The sequence below is a fragment of the Saimiri boliviensis genome, chromosome 7 (genome assembly GCF_048565385.1).
Source record: "Saimiri boliviensis isolate mSaiBol1 chromosome 7, mSaiBol1.pri, whole genome shotgun sequence".
Taxonomy (NCBI): Eukaryota; Metazoa; Chordata; class Mammalia; order Primates; family Cebidae; genus Saimiri; species Saimiri boliviensis.
The window spans coordinates 76,197,859-76,218,912 of NC_133455.1; the positions used below are offsets into that span (position 1 = coordinate 76,197,859).

At 37.1% G+C, this 21,054-nt stretch overlaps 1 protein-coding gene across 4 annotated transcripts in view; it reads right to left on the bottom strand.

Annotated features, from left to right (window-relative positions):
* Window positions 1-21,054, bottom strand: part of TAFA2 (TAFA chemokine like family member 2) — a 545,001-nt gene that overhangs the window by 23,498 nt on the left and 500,449 nt on the right. For 2 of the 4 annotated variants that reach the window (XM_074402826.1, XM_074402827.1), the window contains 3 exons: window positions 17,456-17,608; window positions 16,225-16,349; window positions 3,195-4,611 (listed from right to left, as the gene is read on the bottom strand). In XM_074402826.1, coding sequence (XP_074258927.1) covers window positions 4,519-4,611; window positions 16,225-16,349; window positions 17,456-17,608 — 371 coding nt within the window. In that variant the 3' untranslated portion in view covers window positions 3,195-4,518. Of the gene's footprint in view, window positions 1-3,194; window positions 4,612-16,224; window positions 16,350-17,455; window positions 17,609-21,054 lie in introns of those variants that run through there. The other 2 variants (XR_012518470.1, XM_074402828.1) reach the window with 1 other exon arrangement.

The following is a 21,054-nucleotide window of genomic DNA, read 5'->3' on the forward strand; positions in this document are numbered from 1 at the left end:
AATCTGAAAAGACTACATATAGCATGATTGCAACTATATAATACCTAAAAAGAGAAAACTACAGGTAAGTAAAAAGATCAGTGGTTGCCAGGGGTTAGGAGGCAGAGAGAAATAAATAGAGCACAGGCAATTTTTAGGGCAGTGAAAATAGTCTGTATGATACTGTAATAGTAGATACATGTCATTACATATTTGTCTAAAAGCATAGAATGTACAAAACCAAGCGTGAACCCTAATGTAAACTACTGACTTTGGATAATAATGGTCAATTTTGTAGCAAATGAACTACTCTGGTGGGAATGTTGATAACAGAGATTGTGCACGTGTGGGTGGGAGTCATGGGAAATTACTATGTACTCTCCGTTTTGCTTTTAACTTAAAACTGCTTGCTATGGTTTCAATCTGGCCCCGCTAAAATTCAGGTGTCACCAATGTGATAGCACTAAGAGGTGGCACCTTTAAGGAGTGACTAGGTCATGAGAGCTCCTCCCACATAAATGGGATTAAGTACCTTATAAAGAGGCTTCACACCACATTTGGCTCCCTTGCCCTTCCACCTTCTGCCACATGATGACACAGTATTCTTACCCTCCAAAGGCACCACTGTGGAAGCAGATGGCAGCCCTCACCAGACAGTAACCTGCCATCACCATGACCTTGGACTTCCCAGACTTTAGAACCAAGAGAAGTAAATTTCTGTTCTTTATAAATTATCCAGTTTGTGGTAATTTGTTACAGCAGCACAAACAGACTATCACTCTAAAAGATGTCTTTTAAAAAACTTCCACTGTACAGGAGTCAAGAAAATATGTAATCTGGGCATTTTCCTTCAGCATAAAGGCTGTGACTGTATAAATGTATAGAGCCATACACATACATATATACATACATACACACACACACACACACACACACACACACACACACAGAGAGAGAGAGAGAGAGAGAGAGAGAGAGAGACCGACAGACAGACAGACAGACAGACAAAGACAAAGGAGATGGATTCATGGTAAGGAATTTGCTCATGCAATATAGCAGAGGCTTGGGGAGTCCAAAATTTGCTGGAAGAAGGCCAGCAGCCTGAAGATTCAGGAAGGAGTTACAGTTACCATCCAAAAGAAGTCTGCTGGATAATTCCCTTTTGTTCAAGGGAGGTCATCCCTTTGTTATTCCCAGCCTTAAATAATTGAGGCTCCCCCACATTATTGAGAGTATTCTGCTTCACTCAAAGTACACCAACTTAAACATATATCTCATCCAGAAATAGCCTCATAGAAACATCTAGAATAATATTTGATCAAATATCTCAGCACTGTGGCCCAGCCAAGTTGACACATATACTTAACCATCATACTGGCTTTCTGACTTCCCAAATACATTATTCCAGGTGAATAAACAAAATCATTTGATGACTGAGCAACAAAATACTTCTTGAACTTCTTTCTAGTGACATTTGAAAACAACACTCTGCAACAATCTTGCATGTTCTTCACATGTACCCCCAAACCTAAAATGCAATTTTAAAAAAAAAAGAAAGAAAGAAAACAACACTCTCTTGCTGTGACCATCTCTCCTGTAAAACCTATGAAGAGGTAGCTGGCACAGTATCACTAATATCCCAGCTGTCTCCTAGCAAATTTCACCCAGTGCTACTCTGGAAGAGCCAAGTATACTATGTACGCACCCATTTTGGTATAGAATTGGTGCACATTTGCAGGGACTAGGCTGAGAAAACCACAGTGCATCAGAAATGGGAGGATGATACTAGGTTTATAAGGCCTTGTGGGACCTTGACAAGTTGGGCAGACTTACATTGCACAGTGACCTCAAATGGCCATGCTGGGTGAAATGGAGAATGAAAAATTATCTGATACACCCTGACAATGTCTCCATCTGTCACTAATTTCAGTAACCTCAGAAAGGCTGAACACTTAGTGAGACATCAACAGTACTACTGAAAATAATTCTATTATGATCTATAGACATATTTAGTCAAGTTATATGAACCATTTTGTTTCATGTTATGAATATTTATCTTTACCTTCCATGTGACATAGTGATGTGAGACAGTTTTACTGCACAGGATGTCCTTAGACCATTGCATAGGTACAATGTGAATTATTTTAAAGTTACCATTAACAGCTTTTATCATAACTATATTCATAAGAGAAATCCTTACAACGCATCTAAGAAATCCTCAAAGCTATAATCTGGAGGCAGATGGTTCACACTATATTATATATGCAGGAGTGCTCTCAATGAGTTGATTTCATTTGTGAAATTTAATCTCAAACAATAGTTGGACTGTCTGACCAGACATTTGCCTTCAGTAATCTCACAAATCGATCACATGTTGTAATTGTACTTGGGGGCTGAGATTTCTAATTATGCTACTTGTTTAGATTCTTCTGTTAGCCAATGTGTCTGAGAATACTCAATTTGATTTCTTTCAAGATAGAATAAAAGATTCTCAGTATATGAATCCTAGAAACAGCCTGACCAAATCAACTCTCCTCACAATTACTCAAACGGTCTTTTCAAATATAGGATATTTTAAAGTTGCAGAGCAAAGACTGGATTTAATTATTTGCAAACATTCTTTGAAAATAAATTTACACTGCCGGATATTACCTAGTTTCTCTCTCTCTGTCTCTCTCTCTCTCTCTCTCTCTTATCATCCTCCTTCCTGCCCTCACCAGTTTTCTTTCAACAGGACCAAGAAGAGAACAGAAAATGCAATGTTAAGTGTAAAATAAGTTTGTCCCAGAAGAGAATAAGAAATAAAAGACAAAAATAAAGTAGCCAATGGTAAGCAGAACCTCAACAAAAGAATCCTTTAATGACTTGACGCTAATCCTACCATAAATCATGGGAAGCCAACATTGCTACTTAATAGGAAAAAAATGCCATAATACTGAACCATGAGAGCAAAGCATATATTCAACAGCTAAGTGACTCATTTTAAACAAGTTCAATATTAAACATTATAATAAAAGGAATTCTATGGCTTAGTATAAACTATATGTGTTTATGTTTTTTGTTTTAATTTGGCAATTTGAGTTTTATATCTTAGATCACATTTCAACAGAATGACTGATTTTGCTATAACTAATTTATGTTATTTCAAAAATTTTAAAGGGTTTTATAAGCTTAAAACATTAAAAATATGTGTAATTGTATAAGGTTTCCATATTCTTATTTGCTGCTGAGAAGCTTAAATTATTTTCAATTTGAGTTATTTCTGTAACCCCAATTTTTTATATGCAAATTCTCTCCCTCTCCATCTCTCCTCTCTCTGCTGTCTCTGTGTATGTGTATGCCTCCATCTCTCTTGTTTATGCGTGTGTATACATATACATTTACATATGTACACACACACATTATATATGTATATAAAGATAGTCTAGTTGAGAAAGCATTTTATTGGATTTTTGTTCTATTATGATACTACCACATAGATATAAAGGCAGGAAAAATATTCAGTTCAATCTTGACATCATGGAACATAATATTTAGATTGTTAGATTGTGTTTAGTCGCTATATACTAAGAAGACAAATTATAAGTAAATTGCCCTTGAATGGCATCACAATCTGGTATCCTCAAGTGTAAGAAGAGTTATGGGCCACGCAATATTAAACAGCCAATGTGCTTCCATGGCACTTAAACAAACTTCTGTCCTACCACTTCTGTACATGACAATGATTTACTGACTTTCTATCCAATTGACTGTGAATTCTTGGACAGCAAAGAGTCATAATTTTTTAAAAAAAATCTCAATCCCCAAAGTCTAGCACAATATCTGGCACACAACCGCATACCATACATTCAATTTGTCTTCACAGAGTGAATGAATGAATGAACAGATAAGCTTCCTTTAAACAGAGTTTGTTAATTCTGCTAGGGAGATTGATATTTATTCTTTTAGATAAATTCTCACTCTGTCACCCAGGCTGGAGTGCAGTGGTGCAATCTCAGCTCCTTGCAACCACCACACCCTGCGTTCAAGCAGCTCTCATGCCTCAGCCTCCCAAGGCTGGGACTTATGCCCCTACACCTGGCTAATTTTTGTATTTTTAGTAGATACTGGGTTTCACCGTGTTGGCCCAGCTGGTCTCAAACTCCTGGCCTCAAGAGATCTATCTGCTTCAGCCTCCCAAAGTGCTGGGACTACAGGCATGAGCCACTGCACCCGGCCCACATTTATTCTTATTTTTAAAGTACTTTGAACCGTGCATTTGTTTTAAATGGACGTATATACTACAGTGTTTACAATGTTTTACCAGTGACACCATCCAACTAGCAGGCAAGTTTTAGGATTATAATAAAACAAATAATGTTCATCTACTGGACAAGAACTCAGTATTTCATACAAATCCCGCATTCAGACAGAACTGCTTATTTTAGGATGCAGTTATTACCTGTCTGCAGTTTCCATATCCTTGCATGATTTGAAAGCCCTGAATCGCTGGAACTCTCTACTTCATTCTCCCAGACTTTGGTCTTCTTGGTTTTCTGTCTATATCTCTGTCCACACTTCTTCTTCCTTACCGGAACCTTCTTCCACATTAGTTGCTAAATGTCTTTGATGACCTTCTTTTTCTATGCACTCCTTTTGAGAGAGTTTTCTTAATTAATTATTTGCAAATCATCCAGGGAATAATCATTTTCAGATTTCTTTCTTGACCTCTAGGCCTAATATCAAATTATTCTTCAGCTATCTCTACCTCATCGTCTCAATAGCAATTACTATTGCAAAAATAAGTCAAGCCAGAAATATGTGATAAATATGTGAGTCTGGAATTTTTCCTTTCATTCCCTTTCATATTCAATTAATTACCAAACCTTGTCAATTCTCTGCCCTCTACAACCACACTACCATCACCTCCCTTTCTTACTTCAGGCCTATTACCTCACATCTCCCTCAATTCTATTGACCCATTGCAGACAGATAGACATTTTGAAGTATAAATCAGACCCTTCTCTTCTAATGATTCACCACTGCAGAGAATAAAATCCAAATCTTTTCACATGATATTTAAACACCCATCATGATACAAATTCAGTCTGCCATGATTCCCCTCACAAGGATTCCTCATTACATACTTCTCCTCACACACATTGTTACCCCATGAAATGGTTTCAATTCCATGAGTAAGACATGATCTATTCTCTCATGTTTTCATATAAGCTGTTTTTTGTTTTGATAGATTGATCTAGACAGCTCTGTGAATTTCTGTTCATCCCTTAAAATTCACAAATATATAGCATCCTAAAATGAGAAACTTACCCCCCTTTTTTAAAATTGTACTTTAGGTTCTGTGGTACATGTGCAGATCATGCAGGATTGTTGCAAAGGTACATAAATGGCAAGGTGGTTTGCTGCCTCCATCCCCCGTCACCTATATCTGGTATTTCTCCCCTCATTATCCCTTCCCACCCTCCCCACCCCCCACTGTCCCTCCCCTAGCCCCCACCAACTGACTGCAGTATGTGATGCTCTCCTCCCTGTGTGCATGTGTTCTAATTGTTCAACACTCGCCTATGAGTGATATCATGCAGTGTTTGGTTTTCTCTTCTTGTGTCAGTTTGCAGAGAATGATGGTTTCCAGATTCATCTATGTCCCAATGAAGGACACTAACTTACCATTTTTTATGGCTGCATAATATTCCATGGTGTATATGTGCCACATTTTCCCTGTCCAGTCTGTCATCGATGGGCATTTGGGTTGGTTCCAAGTCTTTGCTATTATAAACAGTGCTGCAATGAACATTCATGTGTACATGTCCTTATAATAGAACAATTTATAATCCTTTGGATATATACCCAGTAATAGGATTGCTGGGTCAAATGGAATTTCTATTTCTAGATCCTTGAGGAATCACCACACTGTCTTCCACAATGGATGAACTAATTTACACTCCCACCAACAGTGTAAAAGTGTTCCTATTTCTCCACATCCTCTCCAGCACCTGTTGTCTCCAGATGTTTTAATGATCGCCATTCTAACTGGTGTGAGATGGTATCTCAATGTGGTTTTGATTTGCATTTCTCTAATGACCAGTGATAATGAGCATTTTTTCATATGTTTGTTGGTCTCATAGATGTCTTCTTTTGAAAAGCATCTGTTCATATCCTTCACCCACTTTGAATGGGTTTTTTTCTTGTAAATCTATTTTAGTTATTTGTGGATTCTGGATATTAGCCCTTAGTCAGATGGGTACATTGCAAAAACTTTTTCCCATTCTGTTGGTTGCCAGTTTACTCTAATGATTGTTTCCTTTGCTGTACAGAAGCTCTGGAGTTTAATTAGATCCCGTTTGTCTATTTTGGCTTTTGTTGGGCAGCTGATTCAATGTCATCTAGAGTTGATGCTGAGAATGTTATTACTATAGACTTAGCTGTATTCCTTGCAGTCACACAGAACAAATCTACATTTTTTTCTTTCACATTCTATATTGTCAAATAATTTCAAGTATATTGCTCCTATTGCTTTAATTCCCTGAGGTAAATACCTACAAAATCATTTACATTTGCCTCTTTTCTTCTAGCCCATTAAAAGTTGGTATCCAGGACCTTCTTGAGCACATCCAGATGAGGTCTGGTCACTCTAGAGTAAAGCTCAATGCCACCCTTTATATTAGGTGCACTTCACAAACAACCCTCCACTACTCACAGGTGAATTGACAAGTCTTGAACAGCCTGGAAGGGAGCTAGAAATCCTGAACTTGTGGGAAAATTGCATTTTTTTTCTCAGCTGCATCTTCACCCCACTCTCCAGAGTAAGAAAATAAAATTGGATCTGAAGTCACTGATTAAGAGACTTAAATTCCACAAAAAAATGTCTGATGGATATAGGAAGGAAAGAGCCATGGGAGAATGTACATAGGAAAGATTATCCATATTTTTTTAAACTGCATTTTAGGTTTTGGGGTACATGTGAAGAACATGCAAGATTGTTGCATAGGTACACACATGGCAGTGTGATTTGCTGCCTTCCTCCCCTTCACCTCTATCTGGCATTTCTCCCCATGCTATCTCTCCCCACCTCCCCACCCCCTCGTCCCTCCCCCATTTCCCCCCAACAGACCCCAGTGTGTAGTGCTCCCCTCCCCGTGTCCATGTGTTCTCATTGTTCAACACCCGCCTATGAGTGAGAACATGTGGTGTTTGATTTTCTGCTCTTGTGTCAGTTTGCTGAGAATGATGGAGGTTTGTCACTCTCAATAGGGAAAAAAACAGCACAGAAGCACCACTAAGTATGGCTTCTTGAACATACCTTTCTATTTTCCCCAAGTCCTATGAGGTGCCATTTTTCTTTTATTAAGGCATTTTCATAACCAAAACCAGATAAAAGTGTTGCCTCTCCCGGGAATGCTTACCTTTAAACAAATATCTAGGTCTTAAACATTAGATATAAAGCCCTGACAGAATTTTATCTATCAGCCCTTAGGTAAGAGACAAAAATATTGCTCTTGCCATTTAGTTCACCGAACAGAAGCAGTCGCCTAAAGACATACTTTGCAGTTGCAAATGAAATTCTATGGTGCTCAAACTAGTCCTATTACAATCTGTGAACATTCACAATTAACCCCAAGATTATAAGTACAATGTTCAGAGTAACTCTACAAATAAATACTGGGCTCAAATATTGCAGAAGCATCTACATCTTAGAGGAACTTAAAAGTACTCATACATCACGCACTTCTCATTTCAATTACAAAAATACAGGCCCAAATTTGGAAATACAGCCTGATGATATATTTTTTGCATTATTTTTCAATAACTCTTTAAACAAATACCAAGGTAGGTATTCTTGGCCCTATTAACTTATATTTAATTAAGTAATCGTCTCTTAAATTTAAAATATCAGGTTTAAAATGTCACTTTTTTGAGACAGAGTCTCACTCTGTTGCCTAGACTGGAGTTTTGTGGCACAATTATGGCTTATTATAGCCTCAACCTCAGGCTCAGAAAATTATCCTGCTTTAGCCTTCCAAGTAGCTGGGGATACAAGTGAATGCCACCACATCTGCCTAATTTTGTTGTTGTTTTTTATAGACTAGGTCTCACTATGTTGCCTGTGTTGGTCTTTAACTCCTGGCCTAAAGCAATCCTCCCACCTCAGCTTCCCAAAGTGCTAGAATTACAGGCATGAGCCACTGCATCTGGCCTAAAAATGTTACTTTTACTAATGCTACTTCCTGGATACCCAGCTCAGTGTCCTATCTACCTTGAACTCAATACCTAATTAAGGAAAAAGATTACCTTAATATATTAATCCATTTTTGTCCAAATCTCTTCAAAACTTAATATTATTATAGTGATTATATGCTTCCTAAGTGTTATGTTTCATATCTCTATATTATTTGAGAGTTTAAATATTATTTAACATGAATTTCACTTATTCAATTTCTGAATTTCTCATTACTGTAGTTAAAAAAAAATCTACCTACTCTTCTTAAGAAATATCAAATTTAAGGTGTTGTACCATACTTAGTTTTTAATTAAGTTGAATGGCCTAAATTTAGTGAATATTCATGTAAAAAATAAAACATACTTTTTCCACAGGTCTCTCCATCTCACATAATGGCAAATCCCTCTGCTTGCTTAGGACAAAAGTTTAAATGCATTGTGATATTATTCATGTTGCCTTTCTAACTTTTATTCCACTACTTGCCCTAGTTCACTTCACTCCAGCCACAAGCATCATTTCTACCCTCTGAATATGATTTGCTCAGCAAAGCTCCCATCTGAGGTCCTTTTTGCTTCTTCCTTCTGCCTGGTTAGCTTGTCCTCCATTTAGCCATGAAGTTTATCCCCTCAACCCCAAGATTTCAATCAACTATGCAAATTCCCTTGCTCAGCAGCACTCCCCATTTCCCTTCCCTGCTTAATTTTCTTCTCATGCATCTATCGTCAACCAACATACTATAGATTTACTTATTTTGTTTATTTTTTTGTATCCTCCCATGTGGTATGCAGAATCCCAAAGATATACTCTCGAGCTTTTCATCCCTTGATTATTCAAACAAACACTAATCTAAGCACTGCTATAAAGAGATTCTGCAGATGTAATTATGGTTGCTAATCAGCTGATGTTAAAAGAGGGAGATTATCCTGGACTATCTAGGTGGAGCCAATGTAATCATCTGAGCCCCAAAAAGGGAGAGAAAGGCAAAAGAGTAAACCAGAGAAATGCCGTGGAAGAGGAAGAAAGGGAGAGACAGGGGAAAGGGAAGTCAAAGAGCTTCAAAGCATGAGACAGACTCAATATGCCATTGCTGGTTTGAAGTGAAGGAGAAAATACTATCAGAACAGCAGGCATCCTGAAGAAGCCCAGAGAGCCTCCTGATGATGGCTACCTTGGTGATAAGGTTTGGTTGTGTCCCCACCCAAAATCTCACCTGGAATTGTAATCCCTATAATCTCCGCCTGTCAAGGTCGAGGTAACTGAGTCATTACGGTGATCTCCCCGATGCTGTTCTTAGGATAGTGAGTGAGCCTTATGAGATCTGATGGGTTTTTTTTAAATTTATTTTTGGTAGTGGTTGAGTTTTGGGATTTTTTTGTTTGTTTGTTTGTTTGCTTTTCAGATAGAGTTTCACTCTTGGTCCCCAGGCTGGAGTGCAATAGCACATTCTCGGCTCACTGCAACCTCTGCCTCCCAGATTCAAGCAATTCTCCTGCCTCAGCCTCCCAAGTACTTGGGATAACAGGCATGTGCCACCATGCTGGTCTAATTTTTTTTTAAATTTAGTAGAGATGGGGTTTCACCATGTTAGTCAGGCTGGTCTTAAACTCCTGACCTTAGGTGATCTGCCTTCATCAATCTCCCAAAGTGCTGGGATCAAAGAAGGGCACCACCTCGTCCAGCCCGATCTGATGGTTTTATAAGCATCTGGCATTTCACTTGCTTGCATTCACTCCATCCTGCCACCTTGTGAAGAAGGTGCCTGCTTCTTCTTTGCCTTCTCCCATGATTGTAAGTTTCCTGAGGCCTCCCCAGCAATGTGGAACTGTGAGTCAATTAAACTTCCTTCCTTTATAGATTACCCAGTCTCATGTATTTCTTCATAGGACAAACTAATACACAAAGAAACCGTCACCTCAGTCCTACATTTACAAAGAACCAAATTCTTATAATAGCCTGAATGAGCTTGTAAGTGAATTCTCCCCAAAGCATCCAGAAAGAAACACAGCCCTGTTGTGAAAACGTAAAACACATCCCTTAACTTTAGTTTTATGAAACCCAGAGCACAGATCCACCTGAGCCACATTGTGCCCAGACATGTGACCTACAGATAATCACTGAACATTGTATTAAGTCGCTAAATTTGTGGTAATCTGCTATGGCAGCAATAAAAAATGAATGCACCCTATTAGAATATAGGCCTAATGAAGGCAGGGATTCTCGTCCAGTTTGTTTGTTTTTTTTCAGTGCTCTGACCAGAACTTAGAATAGAATCTGACAATCGAAGGCAATAAAGACTTTCTGAATAGGTGAATAAATGTAGCATATATATTCTTTCCCATAAAATTTGTATTTTACAAAGCCTTATGAAATTTCCAGCTTAAAAATGTTACATAAAAATATTTAAAATTAAAATGTGAAAGGAAAGTTGTTTTGAAAGCTCTTCATTCAGTAGTTTGTATCTCTACAAGTTAGCAGTGGCTAGCAGTTTTGTGGATCAGACACAGGAAAAAGTCAAATACCACTTCCCAAAGCAGTGTTCTTCAATCTACAGGCTGCAACACACAAGCAAGTGATAAAAGCAATTTATGGGGTTGAGATAGGAAGGAAGGAGAAAGGGAGGGAGGGAGGGAGGGAGGGGAGGGAAGGTCGGTTGGTCAAAACACCATAATGCAACTTTAATTTTAGTGTGGCATGTATGAGTGTGCATATGCATGTTATGTGTGTGGTGGATCACTATGTGAGATGTATTTCTCACTGTGAGTTCCATCAAAACAATTAGAAAAACCCTGAAGGTCATTACAGTCTGTACTGTGGACCAGAATGTAATTTAGGGCCTGACTGGAAGTGAGATGACAACAGATGAATGGGGATGTGCCTGTTAAGAAAGAGATAATCAAGAAAGAACCACACTATTCTAAACCCATACTTAAATTTACAAGGCAAAAGAAATCATTGAAGAATTTATACAAATTGCACCACTTAAGGGAAGGAAATGAACTTTTTTCCTCTTGCTGTGTACATCATTTCCTTGGGTCTGAATTAGCACCCCTGGACACTGCTCAGATCCACCAGCCCAGCAGTCACTGATCTTTGGTGTGAAATCCAGTAGCATGTCGAAGAGTACAACATGAGGCTTTAATCAGCAAACCATCCCAAGATGCTATTTCTTTTCTCCCTTATAGTGAAAGGATTAAAAACCCAATACTCTTCTATCTTCTGAGATTAGCCAGTTATTACTATCCTATAAATGTAGCTGGAAAGGAAGTTAGAAATGTTCTTGGCACATGAAACCAAAGAATAAACCTTGGTTAGAGAAACTTGAAATTGAATCTAGCTCAATATCTCATTCTTATGCTATTCTATTATTGTTACAGTATTACTTTTAACTTATATTTACATCATGGATTCCAACCTTCATTGTCAAAAGACTGCTTATGGGTAAAGAAAAAAATAATGTGGCTGGGCGTGGTGGCTCATGCCTATAATCTCAGCATTTTGGAAGTCCGATGTGGACAGATCACTTGAGGCCAGGATTTAGAGACCAGCCTGGCCAACATAGCAAAGCCCCATCTCTACTAAAAATACAAAAACTAAATAAATAAAAGATAGCTGATGTGGTGGTGCATGCCTGTAATCCTAGCTACTTGGGAGGCTAAGGCATGAGAACTGCTTGAACCCAGGAGGCAGAGGTTGCACTGAGCTAAGATCATGCCACTGCATTCTGGCCTCAGCCACAAAGTAAGACTCCATTCCAAAACAAGAAGAAAAAAAGAAAAGAATAATGCAACTGCACACTACTCATTCCTGCATTCAATGGCATGCTCCTTGTGGGCTGGGATCAAGTCATACATCTCTACATTCTCTTTAATGTCTACTATGGTTGGGTAAATTAAGATAATACCAGCAATGCACTCAGCCAAGTGCCCAGAATACAGTAGGAGTTAAGTAATGTTTCTACATTTGCTTTTGTTTTGATTGTAATATGAGTACTACTGACATGGAATGTTATGCATAGGAAATTCTTAATATCTTTTGATTTTCATAGCATTACACAACAAAATAAAATCATTGCATACCTTTAAAATCAATTTATATTTGAAGGAACAGTTAAAAATTACAGAGATCTTATCTGCTTAAGCCACTTTAAATAAGTGCATAAAGTGAAAGAATTTCAATTAGTTAAAAATCAGCCAGAAATGTCTTCTTAGGCATATGAAAATTCAATGCACCTGGGATATATGATTCATAAAGGTAATCTTTCTAGCAACAATGTAAAGTCATGTATAATATGAAATTAAGCTCATTTTTCCTTAGGTAGGACTCAACATTAAAAACTGCAGTGACCACTATATGTTGGAGCTTGATATCTATATCAATGGGCAAGGACTGTAAATTCTAAAAACAGAATATTACTTCCTTTAGATCTTCCACAAAGAAAAAATATCAAAACACACATGCACACACACACACACACACACACACACACACACACACACACACACAATCACAGTCTGTTTTTTCTGATGATTTCAACCATGTTGAAGATTTTCTTTTCTCCTATCTTACAAGCTCTACAGCACCTTGCCCTTCTGTTACTTTTGTGTTGTATAATTAGCATATAATTATGTGCTCTTTCACACTGGAAAGACTATTCTATTCTTTTATTAATGACTCTTTGCAAAGTTCTTTATTTTTTATCTTTGAAAGTGAGTTTGAAATCAAAAGACTTGTATGACTTTTCCTTTCTGTTGAACTGAGGAGATCTTAAAAGTAACACAAGAGATGGTTATAGATGTCACAGAAGGCATAAGTTTTCCACTTTTAGACTGAGAAAGGGGGTTTGGGAAACAACTGTTGCATCTTCCACTCTTTCCAAATTAAATGCTTGGGTGTGTAAAGAACATGTATGCAACAAAACGCTGAAGTTCCAAAAACGACTCCCTATTTTTTACCTTTTCCCCCTGTTAGCACCAACAGGAAATGGGTCAGAACCAAAAAGCTTCATAATCCAATACAAAAACAGAAGAAGACTACAATTTACATTTGTAGTCACTACAATATAGGTTGCAAATTAGTCTTAAACGGTGAAATCACCCAGACCCTGATTTGTAGTCAATTCAGGGAAGTTGCCACTCATCTTTGCTGAGGCCATGTAAGGCTTACTGCTGTTTCTGGCTAATTGCTATTTATCTAACAGGCTTACCCAAGCACTCCAGATTGGCTATGGGCCATTATAAGGGAGAGTGTACATTATTGCAAATTTTAATTATTTCTCAAGCCATTTTGCTTGCAGTGATAATAAGACCAACATATCTTGCATAAGAAAAGCAAATCGTTTTTGGCTAAGACAGCTCTTGAGTTATTTTGTAACTTGTTCCTACGTAACTTCTGGGCTTTCCATTTGTGGCTGTGACCTGACAAATCAGGAGTTCAGTGGCTTTTTGGCTCATGGCGATCACGACCATCTTATGGAAAACAGGCATATGGACGGTAATACCAATGATTAAAATAATGACTCAGATTTGTTTTCAAAAATAGTGCTATTTATGCATGGTGAAAACACCTCCACTACCTAGCTCTATTCAACATTTCCTCTATGCAACACTTCCACTGTGGGCAAAGTAACACATGCCTAGAGCTATTTTAAGAATTTTTCTTGTCTCCTATACTTTTTGCACTATTTTCAGTGGAGATGGCCAAGCAATCATAGCCTGATGACCTTGAAAACTTTTTGCTTCATTTGTGGCATCAGAGAAATTTGTCCCAATTGTTTTGTGAGCCAAACTTAATTGCACATTTTAGACTTTCCATTTAGAATGCCATGGTGTTCCTTTGGTTCAAAGAGTCTAAGTAGCTCCATTTTTACAAGCAACATTTTTCTTGTGAAGGAAAGAAAGGGTAAGAATTTACTTTGATTGTACTCAAGAAGCTCCTTCTTTCAAGTCTTTCTCTTTCCTCCTATATATGATGATTTTTTTTTTTTCAAAATGGGAATCACAGACTCTTAGAACCGGAGGGGATCTTAAATCTAACTAAATCTAAACACCTACTATTGCATGAGTACTCTCTCTAATGTCTTAAATAAGGTCCTCCTTTACCAGCTATTCTTTGGGACAAAAGAGATGAAAGAAAAATAGAAAATGCTATCCTCAATACAAAGGATAATGTCTTATAATTCCCTACTGATGAGTTCTCAGTCTCTTATCCACCTTGTTTCATTACATTAGGAAGAATTTGTGAAGCAGACATTCAATTTTAAGTTTGGGTCATTGAGAATATGGTCAACAGGCCAAAAGGGAGTGAAACAGCACTTCTAAAAAAATTTTTTCTATGATAATTTAGATTGCATGGTCTTGACCTTTTCATTTCAATGATTCAGAAAGTTAGAGATATTTTTAAAGGTCAACTTCATAAGAAAAGAATTATAGGAAACTTTTACCACTATCATTTAAGAATAAGTTAAATTTTTAGTACAAACTACAGGTTAAAAGATTAGGTTCTGCAATGGAACTATGTGTTTTGAAACCTGGCTTCCTAATTAATTAGCTGTATGTTCTTGGGAAGTTATCTAACTTTTGGAAATTTTGGTTTACTCATCTATAAAAGGAGATAATAATATTATCTTCTTCACTGGGCTATTAGGAAGATTAAATGAGCTAATTCATGTAAAGCATTTTGTTCCGTGTATGGCATATGTTTTAAGTATACAATAAATTATAGCTTCCCCTTGTTCACTGAAGTAATGAAAACAAAGAATTTGGTTGTCAAGAACTCACAATTTTAAAAATTTGTTTCAGAATCTTTGGAATGAGAATTAACAGTGCTAGGGATAATATTTTCATGGTATAAGTAGCTTGTGAGGAAAATTTACACTGCCAGAATGTTTTTAACAAATTAATATAAATTATGTGCTAGCTCACTAACTAATACAATTATCCTAACTAATTGATTATGCATTGCATGGGTTTTGGAAAGGAGTGACACTTAGCTAACAGGTTAGAGTCAAAAATAATTTCATGAAATATGTTTTTATTCATGCCATTTGAAACTTAGTCACTTCTGTGTACATCTGATCAGTCAACACATTAAATACATTACTTGGCAGACTAAATTATATATGTAGATGAGATTATAAAATAAGCCTCTTGTATATGTCCAACAAGGTTTAAAAGTCTGCTCTATCAAGTAGTATGGTAAATTAGGCAGTCTCTAGTTTCATGTTACTTTTTATAAAACATCAATTTATACCATTATTCTGTTCTATGCCTCAAATATTCAACTCTAATTAATAGTATGCTTTCCTAAAAGCAAAACAAAACAAAACCTTCATTTGCTAATTCTATAAAGAAAAGAATTCAAATTCTGCGAATCTGGAATACCCGTGTGGCTAATTAGGAAATGAAAGAACAAAGCCATTTTTCAGTTCTTTTCCATCACCCAGAGGTCAGTAATTGCAAAGCAGAAATATATCAGTGTCTTAAGTGTATTCTTTTTGTATTGATCCTGAGAATCTGAAACCCTCTATAGCCCATTACAATAATTGTAAACCTTAACCATTAGAAAACTATTTAACGATTCAGAAATGAGGGAGATCAAAATAATTACTTTCATAAAACTAAAAGAACCTCAGTTAGAAAATTGTATTAAAAGTAATACATAAAGTAATTTTTTCAGAATTGATTTAAATTACTATACACTAAGAAAATAAAGGATTGGGGTCACCCTCCCAGAATTTATCATGCATCCTCAGCAGGGAAAGGAGGTTCACATTACCCTCAGTATTTTATAAAGGAACAGTGTTTACTTATCAGATAATATGACAGTTGATGGTAATCTATGGAAGATGTTGTTCTGAGTGAAATAAAAATGTTTTATGAAAAAATGAACTAAGAACAAAATGGGAAAAACATATCTTGCAAAACGATACCTTTCAGTTCTACAACCGCCACTTAAATTGCTTACTGCGCATGTTCCATTCGCTATTAAGTTAGAGATGTTCTGTTTTCCCAAGCTGGCTGTCCACTTACCCTAGTTGTTTTGACTTTATTCCCAGAGGAACAGCTCCATCCTTTCCGATCTGGAAGAACTTTACATTCCTCCCCCTCTAGACATGGTTGCATATGGCACCACCATTTCTGTTCCACTATTGAAGCTACAAGAGAGAAAAAAGATTGACTCAATATTTTCTCCTTGGGACTGTTAGTTCTCTCGAACACATTTAAAGAGGAACAAAGGCCACTGGTTTTTCCCACCAGTGGGAATACTGCTATTTAAGGTATGCCTCCCTTTTTGTTCAAAAGGACTAACCCTTTCAAGACTGTCTAAAATATTTTTTTTAAAAATTTTATTGTAATCAGAACTCTTAACATGAGATCTATCCTCTTAATAAAACTTTAAGTGTAGAATACAGTATAGTTAACTTATGCGCACAATATTGCAGGATTTTTCATGTGAAAATAGGCTTCACGAAAGCTAACATATTAAAAATGAACTATGCAAATGTATGTATGCACCAATTTGTATAAACATACAAGAAAAGGGACCTGTGACCAGTTTCTAGTCAACATTTTATCATTAATATAATACTCCCATGAGTAAGCTGATTATCAGGCAGGTGTTTATCAGAGTTATCATAATTTTTTAACTGTGTGCTATAACCTCATTACAAACAATATATCATAGTAACATGAGCACTTAACAAATTACTATTTATGGTAACATTAAATAAATGCATATAAAGATTTATGTCCTACTATAATTGGTGAACCCTCAAAAAAAAAGAATTAATGTTATTCCATCATCATAAAAGTTGATATTTTATGTGAATTGTATCCACAACTAAATATTCAGTCATATATATGGTGCTAATTTTTTTAATTCTTAAGAACATCCATGAGTTTAAGAACCCATAATATTAAAACATCCATTTTCATCTTTCCTTTTCCAATTAATTGACACATACTCTACCTCCCACCATCCACCAGGAAATCAACATTTCATGGTAGCAAAATAAGAAGCACATTAATTCAATGGAACCTCATTATACTGCTGTTTGTAACAGAACTGCATAATATTTTAGACCTCCTTCCAAAGGATTTTAGATTTCAAAATGCCACTCAAATATTCCAGGTTAAACTTATTATACTATTTATAGTACATTCACCCAGGAATGACCCCCATTGAGAGCATTATAGTGGGGTTCCAGTTCTAAGCCATCCTTGGCTGTGCCGTCACACTAAGAAATGGAAGAAGTCCCACCATCGACACATGATGGAGCAGCTCGTGTGGTGCCTGCCACCTGCCCGGGGAAGCAGGAGCACTTGACTGTTTGTGACCGTTCTTCTATCTTGTTCTTATTACAGCATCTGTGGAGTGCCACCACCTCACAAGTTCCTGTTTTAACATGGTGAGCTGCACAAACAAAAACAAAAGATAAGAGAACATTGAGAAAGCTTTGGACACTTCCCCCTACCCTTCTTTTTAATTAGCAGTACATTAAATATAGCTCTATAAGGGGTCCGCCATGCATGAAACGAGAAATAAAATGATGCTAACTCCATAATGAAGATTTGATTTCTTTTCTAAATGTGGTAGGAACATATCTGTCAGTAAATGCTTGGTAAAGCAGGAACAATTAGTGACTAGATTAGAATGAGCTGATATACAGGCAATATGGGCTGCCATCAAAAACATATTTATTTGCATATGACTTTTTAATGCCTTTTTGTTCAATGTGTTAATCAAAGTACAATAAACCTCTGGCCCAGGTACCCAGCCATGGAACTGAGCCCAGCCCCGTTCTCAAAGCAGGTGATTGCTGGTAAAGCTTATGTTCTTCTAAGGGAGAGCATGAGGACCAAGCAGGAAGGGGAGGCAGAGGGTGGGCACCCACATCCTCAGTATTCTTCTGCTCAATTTCCCAGAAAATGAACAAATCAGTGATTCTTGAAATTGCCACCATTATTCTGGAAGATCTAGCCAGTCCCAGAACCCGAAGTCATTCCTTTCAATTTTGCCTGAGAGGGCAACTGCCACCAAATGGAACCATGAACTTGGATGAATTTGTATCTGGCAGCCAATTGCCCGTAAACCCAGTCCAATAGGCTGTCAGCCTTCCTTACTCATTTTGTCAACCTTGAATAAGGCTACTGAGTGTCTTGGGTTAATTAAAATTGTGGCCCTCACTCTCTATATTAAGATTCTATTTATCTTTTTTTTTTTTTCAGTATTTCTTCTTCAAAATATTAATCCTACTGGGAAATGATGAAATACAACTTTTGCCTGCTAAAATTAAAAACAGCTTAAAATTAAACATTTGTTAAGAGATTATGCTTTCAGTAATTTGAAAATTGTCATTGTTATAAAAACAGAAATTAAAATGGAAAAGCAGGAGATCTTAAGTTGTTTAATGGCATAAACATATGGAGACCCATTGCAAATGAGATCAGCACATCACGCATTTATATTAATCTTCCCATTTGAGATGAGTGAAACCAAATGTGCAATAACTCAGGCTAAGTAGCTTGCTCAGATTTTTCTAAGAGAAAGCAAATAACACATATTGTCTACCTATTATCCTTCTATGTGAAACCAAAAAACTCAAGTGTAACATACAGCTTTTACATATAATCTTCAATAGAACCTTCAAGAGACAGATACCATTTCTGTTACTGTAGATACAAATTGGGATATTTTCTGTGTTTGATTCAAAACAAATCTATGTCTATGAAAGCTAAAAAATAAAAGTCAGACTTCTGTCCCTATCCTCTTGTTTTTGGGGGAATATCTTCTTAGCTAAGAATGAGTCCGTTCATCACATGGACACAGGGAGGAGAACATCACATACTGGGGCCTGTTGGAGGGTGGAGGAGCTCGGAGAGGGACAGCAGAGGGTGGGAGGAATGGGGAGGGACATTAGGAAAAATGCCTAATGTAGATGATGTGGGGATCAATGCAGCAAACCACCATGGCATGTGTATACCTATGTAACAATCCTGCACATGTACCCCAGAACTTAAAGTATAATGAAAAAAAAAAAAAAAAGGAATGAGTCTGTTCATTTTAATTTGCCAAAAGCTAGCCGGGATGGCATTAGATTTGTGTGAGGGACGGAATCCATTTTAATAAGAGGAAGGGGAGATATGTAGATTCAGAGTCAGGTAGGTGTGAGTGGATTAGGTGGTGAGAAGATAAGGCAGTTTCTTGTCGTACAAGTTAATATTCTGCTTTCTCTACTTTTCTTTATTAGGTTACATTTTAAGTGAGTGAATGCCACACATCAACCATGGTTTTGAGTACTGGAAACACAGCAATGAATAAGGGACACAATCTGTTCCTGCCCTCAAAGAGCTTATATTTCTAAGGAAAAAACACATAATAAGCACCCACGTTAATAATTAAGACAATGTTAGAGTTTAGCTCCTTGAAGAAAATACAGTACAGTAAAGTGATTAGGAATAATTTTATAGGAAGGGAATGCATATTTTTTGAACTGTTGCAGGAAAGGTCTCTCTTTGAGGAGATAATCCGAATGATGAGCTGAATAATGAGAAGGAGGCCTCTACTATGAAGACCTAAGAAAGGAAGAACAAATATAAGAGCAGGGAATGACAAGGCCATGAAATAGGGGAAAGTGTTGGGGTATGTTCCCAGGGCAGCAAAGATGACCAGATGGCTGGAGGGTCGCTAAACAAGTGAAAGTTTGAGGGAAATGCATCAGAAACATAAGCAGATCATGTAGAGACTGGTATGCTATGGTAAGGAGACTGGATTTTATTCTTCCTGCATGGGAAATAATTGGGTGGAAATAGTGTTACCTCATTTATCTACTAGAAATTTACTCATGCTGCTCTTTACAGATTGGGCTGAAGAAGGCGAGAGTGGAGACCAGTTATGAAGAGGTGTAGGAGTCTCTGTGATCAAGGATAAGACTTAGATTAACAACAGCAGAGATGGGGAGAAGTAGCAGCTTGGATATATTTCAGTGCAGAGTTGATCTGATTTACCAGTGGGTAGAATGTGGATCATGAGGAAAAGAAGAATCAAGAATTACCCCTAAACTTGGACCGAGCAATTAGAAGTTGATGGTTCTCAAGGATAGAGAAGGCCTAGGAAAGAGGAAATTGGCAGGAGGCGGATGAGGTTACTAGATCTGTACTTCTGTTGGGGCCACGTTAAGCTTAAAGGACCCTCATGCAGAGATGTAAATCAGGCAACAACATTTATAAAATAAAGCTTAGGGGAGATATTTTGGATACAGAGATAGTCTTAAGTGATCTAAAACTACAGATGACATGCAAATCCACAAATCTAACAAGATTACCATGGAAAAGGTTTCTACCAATAGAAAAAGAAGAAGGAGAAGAAAACAGTCCAAAATCTAGATCTGGAATGGGGGAGACAGCAAGAAGAATGATAAGGAGCTGCACAAGAGGTAAAAAGAAAAAGAAAGAAATCTGTGTGTGAACGAATGAAGAACTAGAACATAAAAGAATAAAAGGTTTCAAAATGGAGGGATTGGTCAGCTATGTCAAACGCTGTCGAAAGGTTCAATTAAATGAAGAGAAATAATTGTCCATTTAAAAAGTAATAGAGTGTAGTGGCCAAAAGTATGTACTCCAAAGTTCAAGTAGCTGGATTCAAATCTAAGTTGCTCATAACAACTATTTGATCTTGGTATGTTATCTATTAGGTATGGGCAGCTGAGTTTTTTTAAACTCTAAAAGAGGGATATTAATGGCACAATTTTCATAGGGTTAACTGAAGATTAAATGAGTCATATATAAAGTGTTCAGAACACTGCCTACCTGTAGCAGGCACTTCTGTAAGTGTTAGCTATTATTGCTATACAGTCTCAC